Below are 18,724 nucleotides of genomic sequence, written 5' to 3'. Positions count from 1 at the left end.
CAGCAGCAGGCGGCGCCGAGCGGCTGGTCTGCGTTCCTCCAGCAGGGCAGAGAGTACGCGCGCGCTCGCTTGTTCCATTCCGCGCCAGGTGATGATGATGGTGACCTCACTCGCACATGAATGTCGGTGGACACACACACACACACACACGACGCACAGTTTCTTGAGCGGCGCGCAAGGAGGAGGGTGGTACGACGACGAAGACGAATGGGAAAAGCCACAGCAGGCGAGCGGCTTCCCGGCCTTCTCAGCTCCGCCCGGCTATCAGGTACATGCAACGATTCTTCTTCTTCTTCTTCTTCCGGTCCATCATCAGGTGATGGCCACCATCGTGGCTTCCTAACATTCCATGAGCGAACAGATGAGCGAGGAAGAACAGCTCCAAGCCGCGATGATGCTCTCCCGCGTGGCCGCCGACGAAGACGTACCATCTCCTCTCCTCCTTCGTCTCTGACATTGACCTAACGACACGACCAACGACACACGACACGACACACAGGCCGACAAGGAGCAGGATTTCGAGGGGCTGATGCTGAGCAAGGGCCTGATGATCAAGAAGATCAGCGACGACGGCAACTGCCTGTTTGGCGCCGTGGCCGACCAGGCCTACGCCGACCCCGCCCTCCACGCCGAGCTCCGCAAACAGTGCCTTGACTACATGGTAGGCCCACAGCAGAGCCTACTCCCTCCTGACAAAAAAACGCAGTCGCTGCTCACTCGCCTCTGTGTGTGTGTTGTGTGTGGTGTGTTGCGCCACGTATAGGAGAAGGATCGGGACCACTTCTCGCAGTTCGTGACGGAGGACTTCGAGGCCTATGTGCTGCGCAAGCGGTGCCTGGGCGTCTACGCCAACAACCCGGAGATCCAGGCCCTCTCCGAGATGCTCGGCCGGCCCATCGAAGTCTATTCCTACGCTTCAGGTTAGCTGTTGTGTGTAGTGTAGTGTCGTGTCGTGCGCGTCGTGCGGTCCTGACTCACACCGCTGTGTTGGCTGTAGAACCGATGAACACATTCCAAGGGGCGGGTGGCGGCGGCGCTCGGCCCATTCGGATCAGCTACCACCGGGGCAACCACTACAACTCGCTGCGATCGCTCGACCCGACGACGGAGGAGGCGCCGCTGCCCGCACTCGCGCCATCGGGGGCAGCAGCGGCAACGACAGTGCAGCCGCCGCAGGCTACGCCAGCCGGCGAGGGCGAGAACGCGTGCTTCCTGTGCGGACAGCAGTGCGTCGACTACGAGGACCTCCAGATCCACATGTTCACCACGTGCGAAAAGAAGGACCTCCTATGAGCAAGTGCGGAGCCCATGTACAGCAGCCAAAATGAATGAACAGATCGATGGTTTACGAACGCGGACACACACACACGCACACACCACCGATTGGGAGGGAGGTTGTATTATGCACAAAAAGAGCCATAGCTGGCTCACAACCTGAACACCTCACACGCCAATCGCGATTGCACCACAGCATGAAATGACCATTCATAAAGACTCGTTAGCTGGCAGCGTTGTTCTTGGCGTTTCTCTCCTCTTGGGCCTTCTTTCGCATCTGCTGCACGTAGGCCTCCTTCATCTTTTGTTCGTAGAAGGTCTGCATGACCGACAGCTGCTCCATGTCATTCCGTTTGGCCTCCAGCTGGCTCTGGCACGTGAACCTTGGTTGTACTCCCGATCAGTCGAGTTCGTGCGTGTGTGCGTGTGCTATGCGTGTGCGGTGTGCGTGTGTGTGTGTGTGTGTCGTGTGTTCGTACCACTTCATGACCGACCCGAGAGTGAAGACGCCCACGGCCAGCGGTCCATGAAACTTGCCTGCGGACGTGCATCAGACGTTTTCGCGTGAGCAAGAAAGAGGAGAGAAGTTGGAGGGATTAGAGATGGATGAGAAGGCGATGGGCACGTGTGAAGGCGTAGTATCCGAGGGCGCAGGCAGAGGCGAGGCCAGTGCCCGTGAGCATCGCACTCTGGAAGCAAGGGACGGACATCGGACTGGCAACGATTCAGAAAAAAAGGAAGATTAATTAAATCAACAAAAATCAAAAGTGGCGTGTGTCGTGCACTTCGAAGCAACTTGTTGGGAGAGAGAGAGAGAGAGAGCAGAGGGAGGAGTACCTGTACAGGCCAGTGCCGGTGCGGTCGAACGAGGGTGGCTTGCCCGCCTGATCTCCATTTGTGTTTTCTGACATTTTGATTTCCGGTGCGCAGACTCAACCCAGCAGGGATTTTGATGAGGGAAGGCTAGCCACCGATGGATGAACACAAAACCAATTAATGAGTAAACGATGCGCAGATCCGATTCTTGCTCGGTATTCCAGGTATTCCGTCATTTCTTTTCTATTTTCCTTTTTTCCTTTGTGGTGTTTTCGGCGGAGCACCCACGCAACTTTTGCTTGCTCATGGTTGGGTCCAAGTGGCGCGCCACAGCGCACCAACACTCAACTCTTTTCTTTATCTACACACGACACACACGACACAGACCTCCAACACACGCACAAACCTGACATGGCTCATGAGTGGGCTGGAGAGGAGTACGCCAAGTACAACGAACCGCAGCGCGTACATCCCCACATCCACACCTGGCTTGTTGCAACATACTGTTTGGGTGATCATGACATATATATGTTGTATGTATATATGTTATATGACGATAATGTTTGGTGGTTTGCGGACATATATAGGAGTGGGCGTTGGACTTTGTGCATCGGAGCCTGGCCAAGGAACTGGGCGGGCCGACCACCGGCACGGGCGACCTGCGCCAGACGGCCATGACCGGCGACGTGCTCGACCTGGGCTGCGGCGACGGCAGCGTCTCCGCCTGGATCGCCACCCGCAAGCTGCCTGTGGCGCGGGTACCCCCAATGAACACTCCACTCTACCAACCATTGCTAAACAAACGTGTGTGTCATGTGCGTGTCGTGTCGTGCGTGTCGTGTCGCGCAAGGTGGTGGCCGTCGACACCTCCAAAGGGCAGCTCGACTACGCCCGCAAGGCCTACCACTCGGTGGACAACCTTTCATTCCATGTACGGCGTTGTGTGTTGTGTGTGTGTGTGTGTGGGTGTACGCAAAAGACACGTAATCGGCTCACACACCACTTGCAGTTGGCATCGGCGACGGAGCTGCCGGACGAGTGGCGGGACCGGTTCGACATGGTGCTCTCCTTCACGGCCCTCCACTGGGTGCGGGACCACGCCGCGGTCCTCCGTCAGGCTCACAAGGTGCTCAAGCCGGGCGGCCTGCTGGCCTTCACGATGGTGCTCGCCGGCCCGCGCGAGTTCACCCCCGTCCTGGACATCGTCGCGGCCCTCGCCCCGTGGCGCGACCACCTCCAGCACTACGCGCCCCCGACCTATCCCGCCAATTCCGGGTGGACCGAAGGTTTGGCTTTGCCCTCATCTCCCCTTGGGCTAGGCCAGGCAGCCAAAACGTTGACTTGATGGGCTCACCTGCTGCTGTGGTCTTCGATGGCAGAGTTCATACTGGCGCACCACCCCGGCGGCTGCCGGGTGGGAGAAGACGAAGTGCAGGACGAGCAGCGGAGGCAGCAGCTGTTCGTGGAGGCCTACCGCCATCTGCTCACCAGGTGCGGGTTCGAGGTGGAGACCCTGGAGGTCGTGCCGGCCAAGGCCAACGCAGAGTGCGCTCCACGCTCGTTGCTCCTGTTATGATCAATTGCCACAGCCATGTGCTGACTTGGCTGCGCGACACAACACGCGACACACGCACCACCGCACAACACACGCGCGATGGTACGTGCAGTAACGCGGAGGAGCTGAAGCAGTTCGTGGCGCAGTGGCTGCCGCACAAGCAGCGGATCCCGGAGCCCCAACAGGAGGCGTTCATCGACGAGGTGGTGGACGCCTACCTGCGCCACACCGAACAGAGCCGGGCCAAGGGCGAGCTCCACATGTGGTTCGACCTCCTCCAGGTCAAGGCCCGCAAGCGCGCCGGCTGAGCCGCAACGGCCGCCATGCAGCCGAAATGAAGAGAAATGAAGATAAAGAATGGAAATGTTTTAATTCGGCGGAAGAAGAGTGGTCAAAAGCGTGAGTGTGTGGCGTCGGCGTGGCATGATTATCATTTCAGGAGCAACGAGCGTGGCGTGACACTAGAAATTGGCCTTGGCCGATACAACCGCCAGGGCACGTTGATTGTTTCGGGCCGGGGAGGTCAGGCGAAGCCGAAGCCCTGGGAGCCCTCGTTGATGGCGTAGAGGAGACGTTCCGAGAGCACCGAGTACGACGTGTACGAGGGCAGGTTGAACCGGTTGAAGCACGTCGACGCCTGCGGCAACGTGTCGGTCCCGTAGATCTGTGCGGTGACCCACACGGCTCAGCATCTTTAAAAAAACAACTCTCCCCGCACACGCACACGCACACGCACCACCGCACACGATACCTTGTTGATAGAAATGGGGCTGGTGAGAGCCCCGAAGCCACCGAGTGGCAGCTGGGACGAGCCGGTGATGAACTGCAGCAGCCGGGCGCGCTCCTCCTCGCTGAAGCTCTCGACGGCCGCCCAGAACCAGCGCACCACCTCGTCGCCAGCCCGCCAGGAGTTGTACTGCACGGCGGCCTTGAACTCGGCCAGGTCGATGCTGGGTAGCCCGTTGAACAGCAGCTCGAGCTCGTTTTCGTCAAACATGCAGATCAGTTCCTGTTGCCGTGCAACGCAGAGATTAGATATCGAGTTGAGAGATTAGTTACTTTGCGCTCCGGAGCTAAATATTAGGTCTTTGGCTCCGGAGCTGTTTAGTTCTTTTCCGGAAACATACCTCCGTAATCAGTGAGTGGAATCCCTCCTTGAAGGCGCCGATCCGCGCTTCCGCGCTCTTCAAGAGGCGGTACTCGCTGTACGGTTCGGAGTTAAAATCTGCACAAAGAACGAAACGGAGGGCTCAGCTAGCGAAGGGGGGGAACGTACGCGAGGAGGTGGAGGTATTCGTGGCGGTTGAGCTCGGTCACGGCGATGTCGCGCCCGCCCGGCTTGAGTTCGACCTCGCCGACCGGGGCGCCCGACTGGTCGAACACCTCCTCGGTGAAGGTCAGCTCCAGATCGCTCGGGTCGTTGTCCAGCAGATACTTCACCTTCGACATGTAAAACTGTGTTGTGCCGTGTTGCGTGTCGTGTGAGTCGCGCGTGTGACGTGTGTGTCGTGTCGTGTTGCGTGTCGTGTCGTGACGCGTGATGCGCGTGGGCGACTTGCCTGGGGGTCGTCGGTTTGCCAGTCGGTGAAGTGCGGCGGGAGGCCCAGCAGCTGCTTGCGGAAGCTGCGGGTGAACCGCACGTCCACCAGGTGCGCCGAGCCGTGCACCGCCGCGTCCCACACCGTCTTCCTGCACACACAACGTCCCACCACCACATCTTATTATTTGTCGACCCACCAACCACCGCCGTGACGATGGTCGACGCGTACGCCAGGAAGAGTCCGGCGGCCTTGTAGAGCTCCAGCGCCTCCTTCTCTTTCTGTACGTCAGCGGACTCGTCGTCCTTGGCGCCACCGCCGAGCCAGCCCAGCAGCCCCTTGCGCTTGCTCCCCTCCTTCTTGGCCTTCGTCTTCTTCATTCTTCTTCTGGTCGTCGCCGCTGCTGTCGTGGTCGGCTGCCTTGTCCTTCCCCTTGCTAGACGCGTCGTTGGCCTTGGCCTTGGACTTGGACTTGAGCTTGGGCCGGCTGGGACACGGGTGGACGCCGCAGGTGGCGCTTTCGTCGCTGAGCGGCGAGAAGAGCCTGGCCTCGGGCCTGAACGCCTCGCGGCCCATCACCGCGAAGAACTCGCGCAGCAGGCCGCCCGCGTCATAGCCCGGCTCGCCCTGGAACGTGATCTGCACCGCACGACACACGACACACAACACACAACGTATAACACACGATACACGATACACGACACGACATCCGTGAGCTGGTTTCGACGAACGAGTTGTTTTGGGGCGAAGGGAGCGGCTCACCTGCCATCGGCCCTTCCACTGGTCGACTGACAGCGTACGGCCCAGACGAAGCAGCGTCTGCACCATATCAGCTCGGTCGGCTTGCACCTCTTACGTGTCATATCGGGCCATTTGAGTTGGGTTAGTTTGTATCGTGCCGTGTGTGTCTTGTCGTGTGTCGTGTCACGTGCCATGCGTGTCGTGCGTGGCGTGTGTCGTGCGTGTGCGTGCGCCGTGTGTGAGGTGGGGAGGCGCACGGGTGGTGTATCCACCGCCGGCCTTGCGCAATTCGGCGAAGAGCAGTTGCTGGCGCTCCTCGAAACTCTTGCTCGCGACGACGCGGTTGACAAAGGCGTGGTAGGTGGCGTAGAACACGTTGCGCTCCTTGGACGCAAACACCAGCGGCGGCTGCCCGTCGTCCATGTCCAGCGAGAAATCGGTTGCCGACGCCGGATCGATACTCACCTGTACCATTTCTTTATGTGTGAGCACGTTTCGTTGGTCGTGTCGTTGGTCGTGCCGTTGGTCGTGCCGTTGGTCGTGTCGTGTCGTCGGTGGTGTGTGCGTACCTTCAAGGTGCGGTGCAGCCGGGCGGCCTGCAGGCGGCGAGGCACGATGCCCAGAAGGTACGAATAGATGGCCACTTGCTGCGGGGCAACGACCGACGGGTAAGGAATGATCAGTATGTCGCGAGTTAGCAGTGGCATGAGGAATGTGCATTCCTCCCATTCCCGCCAAACACCACTGTAACTGACCAACACGCGCACCTTCTCGGTAATGAAGACCCACAACGTGGAGCCCCTCTGGGTGGTCTTGAAGAAGAACCGCTTCTTCTCCACATTCGTCTCGAGCGCCGCCATCTGCTTGGCTGCCGAATCGGAGGAGAGACCTTTTGGCGATCAACGGGCTGTCGCGAGGTTGCAACGACACGCACACGACACAAACGACACACGACACGGCACACGACACCGACACAAAAACACGCACGTTTGAGCACGTTGATCACCCATTGGCCGTTGGGAAGGGGCTGCTCGTCTTCATCGTCGCGGTAGAAGAGGCACAGTTCGTTGATGCCCGACTTGGGGCGGAACGTCAATTTATACGAACCGTCGCCGCTGTCTTGCACCTGATTGGCCACCATATAACAACAAACAAGCAGTAGTGTATGCATACACGTGGTTTTGTTAGTGATCACAGTGTTTGATCATTGTAGATCATGGGAGAGGGCCAATTACGTCGACATGGATGTCTCGCTCCCAGGGCAGCCCAGACTTGGCGCTGACGCCCTTCGCGGCCAACCTGAACACGGCGGGTCCGCCCGTGTCTCGCTCGTTGCCGAAGGCTTGAACGATCACCACCACAAATACCAGGAACACATTACAATATATGTTTGTATATGTCATTCCATCATTGACCAATGGGATTGAATGTTAAGCGTACAGTCGGCCGTGCGGACGATGATGTGAGTGTCCTGCTTGCTGGGTAGGGCCAACGGACCCATGCCCGGCCCCTTGAGCGTGCAATGCCGGGCATCGATCGGCCCTGCGCGCCATCAGACCCGCGTGCGCAGGAGATCGATCAGCACACGCGCGCGGTTGTCTCCCAGAAATGCAGGAAGGTGGGTGGGTGAGGGGACCGGCTGAGATGTGGATGGCGTAGGGGCTGTCACCGAGGGGCTTGTCGTTGGCCCACAGGGCGATCTGGTAGCTGCCGGCCTTGCGAGCCATGTATGTCACATCGTACGTGCCTGCATGCCACACGGCCAACGATCACACAACACAACACAACCAACGACGACACGACACGCACACGACACGCACATGACACGACCAACGACACGACACACGGATCAGCTTAGTCTGCTGACCATTAGCGAGGACCCCACAACACAAGTTGGCACTTTGCACGAACCGTTGTTGTGGTTGAGGACCGTGGGAATGAGCGTGGCGGTCCCGCTGATCTCAACGCGCACCTCGCGCTCCAGCGGCTCCGTGTAAGTCGTCCCGCGCCAGCTCATCAACTGTAACCGCACGCACCGCACACACACCGCACACGCCGCAAACGTGACAAATGAGGCGAGTGCTGCGCCAACAAGAAGCGGAGCGCCGTACGGTGAAGGAGAAGGCGAGACTCTGGCCGGCATTGCCGGGTCGGCGCGCGATGCCGGGACCCGACGGCAGGCTGCCGCCGGCGTCGAGCACCCGCCCGAGCGGCGGCAGCGACGTGCGCAGCCACGACAGGCCGCCCCCTGCGCCGGCGTTGTGCAATCTTCTCATTCGCAATCTTTGTCGGCGATTGGATCCTGCATTGCGTGCCGTGGCCCAGCAAGCGCGCACAAGGCGTGCCACGAAGCCCAAGCCCGCCATGGCCAGGTCGACCAGAAGCGACGTTGGAGTCGAGGCGTGAGTGGAAGATGAAGAGAATGAAACCTGCTGCAGGAGCTGGGAGGGGAGCCAGGGCCGGTTTTCCAACAGCAGCACCAACTGTACGGCGGCGCAGGCCATGCAGAACCACCCCAGCCCCACCACCATCCACACGACGCTCACCACCATCGCCAGCTCTTTCTATTATTATTAGTATTAAAAAAAACCACTTTCGCCCGAACAAACTACTTACTGCTGCAAGTTGATTTCTTTTTGCTTTTCTGCAATTCTTCTTTTTGCATTTTTCGTTGAAGCACTCGACTCCGCAGAGGGGAACTTCTCCTTCCCGAGCCCTTGCCACGGTCCCAAGGGCGCCACCCACCGACCGGCGGACTGAACCACAACAAGAGCTCCGACTCTAGATTTCTTCCGAAGACGTCGAACCAACCCAAACTGTTGCGGATGCCCGCACGTTTTATTGGTGTGACCGCATGCCAACCGGCATTTGCCGGAGAAAACACTGTTTTGGCGAACATGCTCTCAACATGTGCCACACCACGGCAGAGAGTATTGGACAGACTCAAAGCAGAGCCCGCGGGCTGTAGGATCAGAGCGCGAGGCCTTGAAGATGTTGTATATAACGTTTTGAGTGCGGGGCTCACGTGCCGCCCACTTGGAGGATGGTATTGCCTGAGAGAACATCATCCTCAGTATTGAGGAGCTGGGTGAGGGACATTGAGGCAGGTGGGCTTGAGGGAGCACCTGAAGGATGAGGAGGAGAGTGGAACCCTTTGTCATAGGAGCTGAAGTGTGGTGAAGCATCAGGGTCCTCCTGAGAGTGTGGGGTGTGGTTGCCCTCTGGGTGGAGGTGGTGTGAGAAGGGGAGAATGGTCATAGTGCAGTGGTGTGGTGATGTGTGGTGAAGAGTGAACATCCTCTGGGGGCCACAGACCAGGATAGATGGGTGAGATGTTGGGTGAGGATGAATAGCACACAGTCTGTCAGGATGGAGGTGTGCATGTTGGGTATGTTGCCTGCTGCTTCTTGAGCTGTTGGGCCATGAGCCACAGTGAGCTACTTAAGCTCACCAACTGTATTGTGCTTCAAGCAGTTGGTGAGGAGAAGGTGGGCCACTCTGCCAAACATGGTTAGTGTGAGGTTGAAAGGGGAGAAGGGGTGTGGTGTGGTGCAGTGCAGTGTGGCCCAGTGTGGCGTGGCGCAGTGCAGTGCAGTCCAGTATGGTGAGGGTAGGGAGAAGGGAAGGTGTACATGTTTTCTTCCTCCAGCTGAAGAATGCAGATCTTGTTCTGCCAGATACAATGCTGCAGGTTATCAATAGAGCTAGATTTTCTCCAATGTTCTGGAATGTCCTCCAACCTCCTCCTCACCATATCCTTCTTGCTGCTGATGCTCTTGTGCAAAGTGATGTGACCTCCTCCTCACTGCAGCAGACTTTCTTGACAGCCTCTGAGTCAGTTGTTCTGCCCTTGCCTGGATGGCCTTGTGGTTCTGCTGATGCACTGCCTGGTGGAGGGCAGGGTTAATGTCTTCCCTCTTCCATTTCCACTTCTCCTCACTGCTGGGAACTGGCTTACCAGCCAATCTCTTTCCTCTGTTGTTTTTGTGTGGTGAAGGTTGGTCAGGCTTGTGTTGATTGTTAAATGTGCAGCAGGGGTGCTGTGCAGGACAGAAGAATCAGCCTGAATGGGGTGTCAGACATGGGTGATGGCAACTTTTGGTTGCTCACATCAAACATAAAAGTAATGAACATACCTGTCCATTGCTCAGCAGTATGTGTGGTTTCTTTGTTCTTTCACTCATGTTCTTCTTTTTCTGCCTGTTTTTCTTTCTCATGCTTCTCCTGTTGTTCCTCCTGCTGCTGGCGGCGTTCATCCACATGCTCTAGACACACCATAAAAGCTTGATTAGCATTAATCTTAACATCAAATAAGCAACCATGTTTTTGTACTTTTGCTGTGATTCCCATAGCATGTGGCCCATTCTGTGCATGGAACCATAAGACAACGGTGCTTGTAGCCATCAGGGTGGGTTGAAGAGATGATTTTGGTCTCAAATTGGGGCATGTGGCATCATGGGCAGCGGTCTGGAGTCCACCCACAATCTGGGTGTGACCAAATCACAAAAAATGATTGTCCAGCCACCTGTTTAACCCACCAAGATGGGTCAAACTCAGGGTAGGCCCCTTGATAGAGGGCCATAAGCCCCTCAAAGGTCATGCCTGCCCTTGCTGCCATCAAGGTGAAGGTACAAAGAACTCAATTCCAGTTGGAGCAAAAAAAATATTTGGTTTTAACTAACAAGATGTTTTAGATTTTATTTTGGTCAACAGAGAAAAGGGATTGCTCTCATTGCTCTTCTACAACGGGATTCTCTGGCCAAGCACTTCTTCCATGTCAAGCAAGGCCTGCTGCACTATTGGAAACAAAAGCTACTCAACCCAAGTTTCCACACTGGCCCTGGGGGTGGCTTCCAGTACATTTTAATCTTTGCTTTTTTCCAGCAGATTCATTCATTGTGTGCTTTGGGTGAATCTGTGCTTCCACCCAACCTTTAATTTGGCTCAGCACACCAATCTTCTGAACTGATTTTGCCTGCTGCTGATATCTCTTGTGATTTTGTCTGCTGAATCTTTGTTTCCTGGGGGTGGATATGGAAACAACCAATGACCCAGCAACTCTGCAAGTACACTGCAGAGAACATGCAGTATTATTGCAGGTGGCATGTCTGTTGTGGTTGGCAGGTTGGGCCAAGTGGTGCATGGCTCTACATGACATCCATGGAAGCACTCAACACTGACTACTCACTCACCCTGCTTCTCAACCTGACCATTCTTCCTCCACCTTCATGCAGCTTCAAATTCCTAGTGGACTTCTTTGAGTTCATTGTCACAGCAGTGGAGGAAGGCCACCTTGTGGCAGGCCACTGGCTGATTGTGGACAATGCCAGTGTCCACTTCAGCCTGTCAACATGGGAACCTTTGACAACTCTTCTTGCTGCCACCAGTCCAGTACATCTTCCTGCCAACGTACTCTCCTGAGGTAAACCCATGCAAACTGATCTTCACAAGCATCAAGAACTTCATCCACAATAACCAGTTCCCCCACTTCCACACTTACGAGCTCATGCTACTGGCATTCGCCAACATCCCTGTCCCTCATGTCTGGCGTGCCTATGAGCACTGCGTGTTGATTAAAGATCGCATTCAAGCCTAGCGTTTTATAATAATAATAAAACAAATAAAACGAAATGATAAAAGAAATGTACCAACATTTCGCACGTGTGGTGGGCTATTAAGTTAACGGTGGTTGTGCCGCACGTCATTGTACGGCGCCGAGCGGCGGCGGCCGAGCGGCGGCGGCAGACCGGCGGGTGGCGCACTTGCGTAAGTCGGGCAATATTTAACGGGCCAAGCTCAACCCGCCACTCTTGTGTCTTGCCTCTCCCTCGCACACTACAATCACCACACCACCATCATGGAGACAGAGGAACGGCCGCCGAGTCATTCTTCCCAGTCCGATGACCAGGCCGACGTTTCATCAGACTCAGTGCGCACTCTCGCTCGCAGCCCACCCGGCCAGCGCAGCGAGTGATCACTAACGGTTGTGTGTCGTGCCTGTCGTGCGTGTGTTGTGTGTCATTCAAGGGTCCTGATGATGAGCCGAAGCTGAAGATTAAGGACCGTGACTACCTGTTTAGCGACTGGATCAAGGAGACCCGCCAAGTCAACAACCCCAACTTCGAGCCCATCTTCGTCGCCGTGGACAACCTCACCTACCGCGTGCCCGCGCTGCCGCCCACCAGGCACCACCGGAGCGTGTTCTCCGTCGTCGCCGACGCCGTGCGGCGCTTCATCCCCGAGAAGGGACCCAAGCCCATCCCCATCCTCGACGATGTCAGCTTCTACCTGAAGCCCGGCCAGATGACCCTGCTCCTCGGCGCCCCTGGTACGCGTGAGCTCCGCTCCCCTGCGACCGAGTCGCCCGCAAACTATCAGAAACGTCGAAAAAGGACAATGTGATTGCCATGAGCTCCAGTTATTGGTAAACCAAGGTTAAAAATGTCGACCTCCAGGGTGCGGAAAGAGCTCGCTGCTCAAGTTGTTGGCCAACCGTGTGCGGGTGGGCAAGGTCGAAGGCAACCTCACCTTCAACGGCAAGGTGCCCAAGCGCAAGCACTACCATCGCGACGTCGCCTTCATCCAGCAAGAGGATGTCCATCTTCGTACGAATTTTTATTATGCACTGCTCGCTCCAAAGATTCGCGTAGCGCTGACTCCCCTCTCACCTGCAGCAACCTTGACGGTGAAGGAGACGCTGCGCTTCAGCGCTGATTGCCAGATGCCGCGCGGCGTGTCGAGCCAAGCGAAAGCAGACCGCGTGGAGGCCATCATGCAGCTTCTGGGCCTCAAGCACCGTGCCAACACCATTGTCGGCGATGCGCTGCTCCGCGGCGTATCGGGCGGCGAGAAGAAGCGCGTGTCGGTGGGCATCGAGTGGGCCAAGTCGCCCGGCGTGTGGCTGTTCGATGAGCCCACCACAGGCCTCGACTCCTCTGCCTCCTACGACGTACGCCCCCCGTGCCTTTTCCTTTTTCTTCTTCTTCTTTTTCTTTTGTAGGACAAGTGAGCTCAATGCCCGTGGGTTGCTCGTTCGCAGGAGATGAGGGCTTTGCGGACGATCGTCGACATGGGTGGCGCGGCCCTGGTGTCGCTCCTCCAGCCCAGCTACGAGGTGTTCCACCTGTTCGACAATGTGATGATTCTCACGCAGGGCCAGATCGCCTACCTCGGCAAGCGCGAGGACTCCCTCGAGTACTTCGAGGCGCTCGGCTACAGGTGCAGATCGACGCTCAACCCCGCCGAGTTCCTTCGTACGCCGCTTTTACATGTTAAACACGACACGACACACACAACCGCACACGACCGGATCGACTTCTCACAGTTGAATTGCAATGCGCACAGAGGAGGTAGTCGAATCCATCACGAGCGTGAACCCGACCAAGTACAGGGCCGTCGAGGAGTGTGATGATGATGACGAGGACGAGGACGATTCGGTGTTGGCCGCGGTACCCGACGAAGAGTTCCATTGGCTGGATCCCAAGGACTTTGTGGCGGCCTACAGGCAGTCCGACCACTTCAAACACGTGGCCGAGACCATCGCCAGCACCAACAAGCACATCACCCACGACGAAGTTGAAGACAAGGTGAGAAGACTCGCCCACCATCGCTCAATGGAATGTCTTTTGTCTCACCATACGCCCTTGGCACAGGACCATCCGGCCAAGATCGAGTTGGTGGACTACGGCTGCGATGCCAAATACGCCGCTCCCATCTACATGTACCGTTCACTTAACGTCGTCTGGCGTTTGGCCATGACTCAAAGTCATTAACATTATTTCCACCATCACCGCGTCACTCCGCAGGCAATATTGGCTGTTGACCAAGCGCGCGCTGATGCGGGAATGGCGCGATAAGACCACCAACCTGGCTCGCATCTTCGCTGCTTGCCTCTTGTCCTGCATTATGGGCACGCTCTTCTTGAGGCTCGACTACAACCAGGCCGACATAAGCTCCCGGGTGGGCCTGACGTTCGCGGTGCTGGCCTACTGGAGCTTCGGTGCGCTCACGGCCCTGCCGCTCACGATCTTCGAGCGGCCGGTCTTCTACATGCAGCGCGACCAGAAGTACTACTGCACGTCACCCTATCTCTTCTCCACGATCGTGGCCGAGGTACGCTGGCAACACACCACACACACACACAACACACACACACTTTTCTTCTTCTTCTCACGTTCGGAGGTGCGCAGATACCAACCATGACGATTGAGGTCGGAGCGTTCTCGAGCATCATCTACTGGCTGTCCAACCTCAACGAAGGCGACTCGGGTGGTCGCTTCGGCTACTTCATCTTCATGTGCTTCCTCCACTACTGGGTGCGCTACCTATCTCTGTCCCTCGTTCTCGACCTTCAGCTGATCATTCAGTTGCGCACCGGCGCACAACAGACCATGCGCGCGTTGTCGAGAATGATAGCGGTGTGGTCGCCGTCACTGCTCTATGCCCAAAGCTTTGGACCCATGATCATCGCCATGCTCCTCATGTTTGGTGGCTACCTGGTTCCTCGCGTACGTGCCGCTCACTCCCGAGGTCGCCTCAACGCTGGAGCGCGTTAAACAGTTGCTCACTCACTTCTTTGTTGTGCCGGGTGTTGGGGTTCAGATTCACATTTATGGCTGGTGGATTTGGATGTACTACGCAAATCCAGTTTCCTACGCCTTCCAAGGCCTCGCCTCCAACGAGTTCTGGGGCCGCGAATACTCGTGCACGGACTCCGAGCTCATGCCGCCCACCTCCGTGCCCAACTTCAACCTGCCCTTCCCCGACGGGTTTGACGGTACGTACGAGATCATATTTTTCTCGCTTCACCAGACATTCATTGGCATTTTATTCACACACACACACACACACACACAACACTCTCACAACACTCACACAACACTCTCACAACACTCACACAACACTCGCACACACACACGACACAACAGGGAATCGTGCCTGTCCAATCACGGACGGAACCGATTACATCGTGAACAGCTACGGCGTGTTCGACCGGGAGTGGCTCAAGTGGATCATGATCGTGTGCCTGATCTGCTGGTGGTTCATCTTCACGCTGGTGACCTACATTGGGCTGCGGTTCGTGCGTCATTCGCCCCCGAGGAAGCCGCGCATGAAGAACATGGACGTGAGCGAGGAGGAAGCAGTCGAAATGAAGCAGTTCAACATCAAGACCGTCAAGGCGCAATACGTCAAGCGCCGACACGGCAGCCCTGTCAACGACAACGAAAACAGCAGCTCTCCCAGTACGTACTCACTTCAAGCCCCAGCCCCAGCCCCAGCAACAGCAATATATTATGGTCTGATTGCTCTTTACAGGCGAAAATGTGGAAGAGGGAAAGAGGGGAAAGTCGAGGGCAGTGCTGACCAGGTCCTGGAGAAGCGCGGCGGAGGGTTCGTGGAGGGCGGAGCGTATCTCTCGTGGCACCATCTCAACTACTCCGTGTTCACGCAATCGGGGTTGAAGAAGACGGAGCTGCAGCTGCTCCACGACGTCTCTGGCTACGTGAAGCCGGGGATGATGCTCGCCTTGATGGTACGTACTTATTTTACATTACACGAGGAAGCCTACGTGCGTAAGAATGTTGAGAATGACGATCATTTCTCTTGATTCGATGCAATGAATGTATGGCAGGGTTCGTCGGGAGCCGGCAAGTCGACGCTGATGGACGTGTTGGCGCTCCGCAAGACGGGCGGCAAGATCACGGGCGAGGTGCTCGTCAACGGACGCAAGACCGGCAAAAACTTGTCGCGCATCATCGGCTACGTCGAGCAGCAGGACATCCACTCCCCCACCCAGTCCATCTACGAGGCCATCGAGCTATCTGCTCTCGTACGTTGTTTACCATCTTTATATACTTATTTATTTTCTTTATGTATTTATGTATTTATTATTGCTCGCGCTGACTGTGAACTGTCCACAGTGTCGTTTGCCGTCGTCCATCCCTCGGGCCGAGAAGAAGAAGTATGCGCGTAGTCTGCTCCGAGTGCTCGGCCTCGAGCAGATCGCCAACCGCGTGATCGGCACCAACGCGGCCGACGGTATCTCCGCCGACCAACGCAAGCGTCTTACCATCGGCGTCGAGATGGCTGCCGACCCTGCCCTCCTCTTCCTCGACGAGGTGCGTTCCAGCCAAAGCCACTCACTTTACTCAACCCACCGCGACTGTTCTTCAGTCTTCCCCGTGCCTGCGTCTGTGAATCTTACCACCGCTGTGCCGCGCTTCAACAGCCTACGTCGGGCCTGGACTCGTTTGGCGCCGAGAGGGTGATGCTCGCGGTGAAGAACATTGCCGCCCGTGGTACGTCGGTCGTGTGCACCATCCACCAGCCATCCGCGACCATCTTTGGCATGTTCACGCACCTGCTCCTCCTCAAGAAAGGTACTCATGGCACTACCGCAACCCCCCCCCCATACCATCGTGTGGGCTAAACTGTGTGTGTGTGTGTGTGACATAGGTGGCTACACGACGTACTTTGGACCCATCGGCACGCAGGAAGGCGACTACTCCATTCTCCTGGACTACTTTGCCGGGTACGACCACAGCAACACCAACACTACTTTTGGTGCTCTTCTCCTCATGCGTCATCCTCCTTCATCCACACACACACACACACACGACAGGCTGGGGCATCACATGGTGAAGAAGCACGAGAACCCGGCCGAGTTCATTCTCGAGGTGACGGGCGCCGGCATCCCCAAGACCGTGCCCACCAGCGTTGACGAACTCCGCGAACAGCCGAGCATTGCCAAGGCGCTGGAGGAGAAGGAGGAGGAGTCGGCCCAGGACGGCATCCCCATGGACGACATGGAGCGAGGCAAAACGGCGGAGAATTTCTACGTCGACGCCTACCTCCGTTCCCAGCCGTTCGCCGCCGCCGAGGAGGAACTCACAGCCGGCATCTTCCCCGCGGTATGGACCCCTCCCCACATATCGATATATATACATATGTACATTTATCGATATATACACATACGTATACATATTCATATATTGCTTACATATCTTGATTATGTTGCTGTGTTGTGATTGGACAACAGCATGGGGATGAGGAGGAGCAGAGCAGGTGGGAGAAGATCAAGCAGCGCCTGCTGCATCGCTACGCCAGCAACTACGTCGTGCAGTTCACGCAGGTGATCAAGCGCAGCTTCCTGGCCTACGGGCGCAGTCCCGAGGAGTTCCTGCAGAAGGTGCTGGGACCGCTGGTGCTGGGCATCATCATCGGCACCTTCTTCCTCCAGTTCGACAACACTCAGCAGGGCGCGTTCCAACGCGGCTCCCTACTCTACTTTTCCATGCTCATTGCCAATCTGCTCGGCATTCGTACGGCTTCCTCTCTTTCGTTCTATCTTTTGGCGTAGCTAATGTCCCCGTATGCGACACACACACACACACACACACATGACTGACACACACACACACACAAACAGAGTTGAAGGCGAAGGTGTTCCAGGAGCGGTCGTTCATGTATCGGGAGAGGGCTTCGCGCACGTACAGCTCCCTGGTCTACCTGGCCTGCCTGGTGCTCGTCGAAGTGCCCTTCCTTGTTTTCAACGCCATCACCTACTCGTACGTGCCCTTGATGTTCATATATTCTCATATATATAATATTCGTTTTTATCATTAATATGTATGTGTAATGACCGTTTCACAGGATCCCGGTGTACTTCATCTCGGGCCTATCATACAACGCGGGTCAGTTCTGGATCTTCTTCAGCATTTACCTGCTGGCCAACCTGATCTCGGTCACCCTGATCTTCGTGATCTGCCTGTCGTCGCCCAACATCACCCTGGCCAACGCCCTGTCGGCGCTGGTGTTCACCCTCTTCTCCAACTTCGCCGGCTTCCTCATCACCCGCAACAACATTCCGCCCTGGTGGATCTGGGCGCACTACCTCGACATCGACATGTACGGCATCGAGGCACTTCTCATCAACGAAGTGGTACGTGGCTTCCCCTCCACTTTCACTTCATATATATATATATTCACATAAATATATATATGAATATGTAGGACGGGATGACGTTCACCTGCTCGGCGAGCGAACTGGTGCGGGTGCCGATCAAGGCGGTTGCGGGCGCCTTCAAGGAGTACTGCCCGGAAACGACGGGCGCGCAGGTGCTCGAAGAGTTGGGCATGGCGGCCAACAACCTCCTGCGCGACTCTCTGGTCCTGCTGGGCTGGTGGATCGCCTTGATCGTCGCCGCCGCCCTCCTGCTCAAGTTCGTCGTTCACCAGAAGCGCTGAACAACCTCCCCCACCAATGGACTCGTTTCCGGTCACACGGAAATGAAAAACAAAGGTTGTTCTTCTTTCATTTCTTGGCATTTCTTTTGCATCCGCGTTTGGACCCACCCAGATGCGGCGGGTGAGACCAGCGATGCGCAGCGCTACTGGTAATTGCAGCTGTTCCTCCTTGTTGCACTCGTTCTTCTCTTTGTGTAAAATAATGTTTTTAATTTAAATATATTACTTTAAATAGACAAATTATTATATTTAAACCACGTGTGGCACATCGTGTGACAGGACACTTGGCCGCTGCTGCCCCACTTGTGCTGACTAGTCGCCGCACGTATGGCACGTTTACCCCCCCCCAGACGAAAGTAAGTACCACGCGTAAAATAACCCACGATGGCCGCGCCATTCCGCGTTATTCTCGCATTGTGGGGGGGGGGTGCAGGTGTCCTCTACCGCACGCACAAGGCGAAAAAAGCGAGCGAGCAGCGCCAGGCACTACCGCCGCCAATAGCAGCAGCAGCAGCAATAACGGCAACAGCGGAGAAGCGGGCAAGAAGGAACG

General features: G+C 56.5%; 5 protein-coding genes across 5 annotated transcripts in view; 3 read left to right on the top strand and 2 right to left on the bottom strand.

Moving 5' to 3' along the window:
* ACA1_192370 (OTUlike cysteine protease domain containing protein) overlaps positions 1-1,293 on the top strand; it is a gene marked incomplete at both ends in the record, with an annotated part of 2,153 nt that extends 860 nt beyond the window's left edge. The window contains 5 exons of the mRNA XM_004336452.1: positions 180-268; positions 362-424; positions 500-661; positions 764-920; positions 998-1,293. Of these exons, the coding sequence (XP_004336500.1) occupies positions 180-268; positions 362-424; positions 500-661; positions 764-920; positions 998-1,293 (767 nt within the window). The remainder of the gene's footprint in view (positions 1-179; positions 269-361; positions 425-499; positions 662-763; positions 921-997) is intronic.
* Positions 1,294-1,498: 205 nt separating this feature from the next.
* ACA1_192360 (uncharacterized protein) lies at positions 1,499-2,186 on the bottom strand (the record flags this gene model as incomplete). The annotated part of the gene is made up of 4 exons (XM_004336451.1): positions 1,499-1,658; positions 1,755-1,812; positions 1,901-1,989; positions 2,113-2,186. 4 exons carry the CDS (start codon positions 2,184-2,186, stop codon positions 1,499-1,501), a joined length of 381 nt encoding a protein of 126 aa, XP_004336499.1.
* Positions 2,187-2,282: 96 nt separating this feature from the next.
* On the top strand, positions 2,283-3,954 carry ACA1_192350 (methyltransferase domain containing protein; the record flags this gene model as incomplete). Its single annotated transcript, XM_004336450.1, has 5 exons — positions 2,283-2,315; positions 2,679-2,849; positions 3,101-3,377; positions 3,471-3,636; positions 3,759-3,954. 5 exons carry the CDS (start codon positions 2,283-2,285, stop codon positions 3,952-3,954), a joined length of 843 nt encoding a protein of 280 aa, XP_004336498.1.
* Positions 3,955-4,169: 215 nt separating this feature from the next.
* ACA1_192340 (HECTdomain (ubiquitin-transferase) domain containing protein) lies at positions 4,170-8,477 on the bottom strand (the record flags this gene model as incomplete). The annotated part of the gene is given in 17 exon segments (XM_004336449.1): positions 4,170-4,310; positions 4,398-4,655; positions 4,774-4,849; positions 4,923-5,101; positions 5,182-5,335; positions 5,416-5,465; positions 5,482-5,823; positions 5,947-6,035; positions 6,183-6,390; positions 6,495-6,572; positions 6,693-6,793; positions 6,913-7,051; positions 7,161-7,267; positions 7,366-7,467; positions 7,562-7,672; positions 7,837-7,945; positions 8,037-8,477. 17 exon segments carry the CDS (start codon positions 8,475-8,477, stop codon positions 4,170-4,172), a joined length of 2,685 nt encoding a protein of 894 aa, XP_004336497.1.
* Positions 8,478-11,782: 3,305 nt separating this feature from the next.
* Positions 11,783-18,171, top strand: ACA1_192330 (ABC2 type transporter superfamily protein; the record flags this gene model as incomplete). Its single annotated transcript, XM_004336448.1, is given in 23 exon segments — positions 11,783-11,854; positions 11,953-12,253; positions 12,381-12,530; positions 12,600-12,874; positions 12,965-13,178; positions 13,270-13,511; positions 13,578-13,645; positions 13,731-14,037; positions 14,115-14,240; positions 14,313-14,423; positions 14,527-14,701; positions 14,853-15,167; positions 15,241-15,281; positions 15,293-15,457; positions 15,557-15,754; positions 15,846-16,043; positions 16,154-16,304; positions 16,381-16,456; positions 16,547-16,835; positions 16,964-17,246; positions 17,354-17,492; positions 17,578-17,866; positions 17,938-18,171. The coding sequence occupies 23 exon segments, from the start codon at positions 11,783-11,785 to the stop codon at positions 18,169-18,171; spliced, it is 4,419 nt and encodes a 1,472-aa protein (XP_004336496.1).
* Between the last annotated feature and the right edge of the window lie 553 nt (positions 18,172-18,724).

Source organism: Acanthamoeba castellanii (genome assembly GCF_000313135.1).
Source record: "Acanthamoeba castellanii str. Neff unplaced genomic scaffold scf7180000084749, whole genome shotgun sequence".
Classification (NCBI taxonomy): Eukaryota; Discosea; order Longamoebia; family Acanthamoebidae; genus Acanthamoeba; species Acanthamoeba castellanii.
This window is presented reverse-complemented; position numbering and strand designations above follow the sequence as displayed.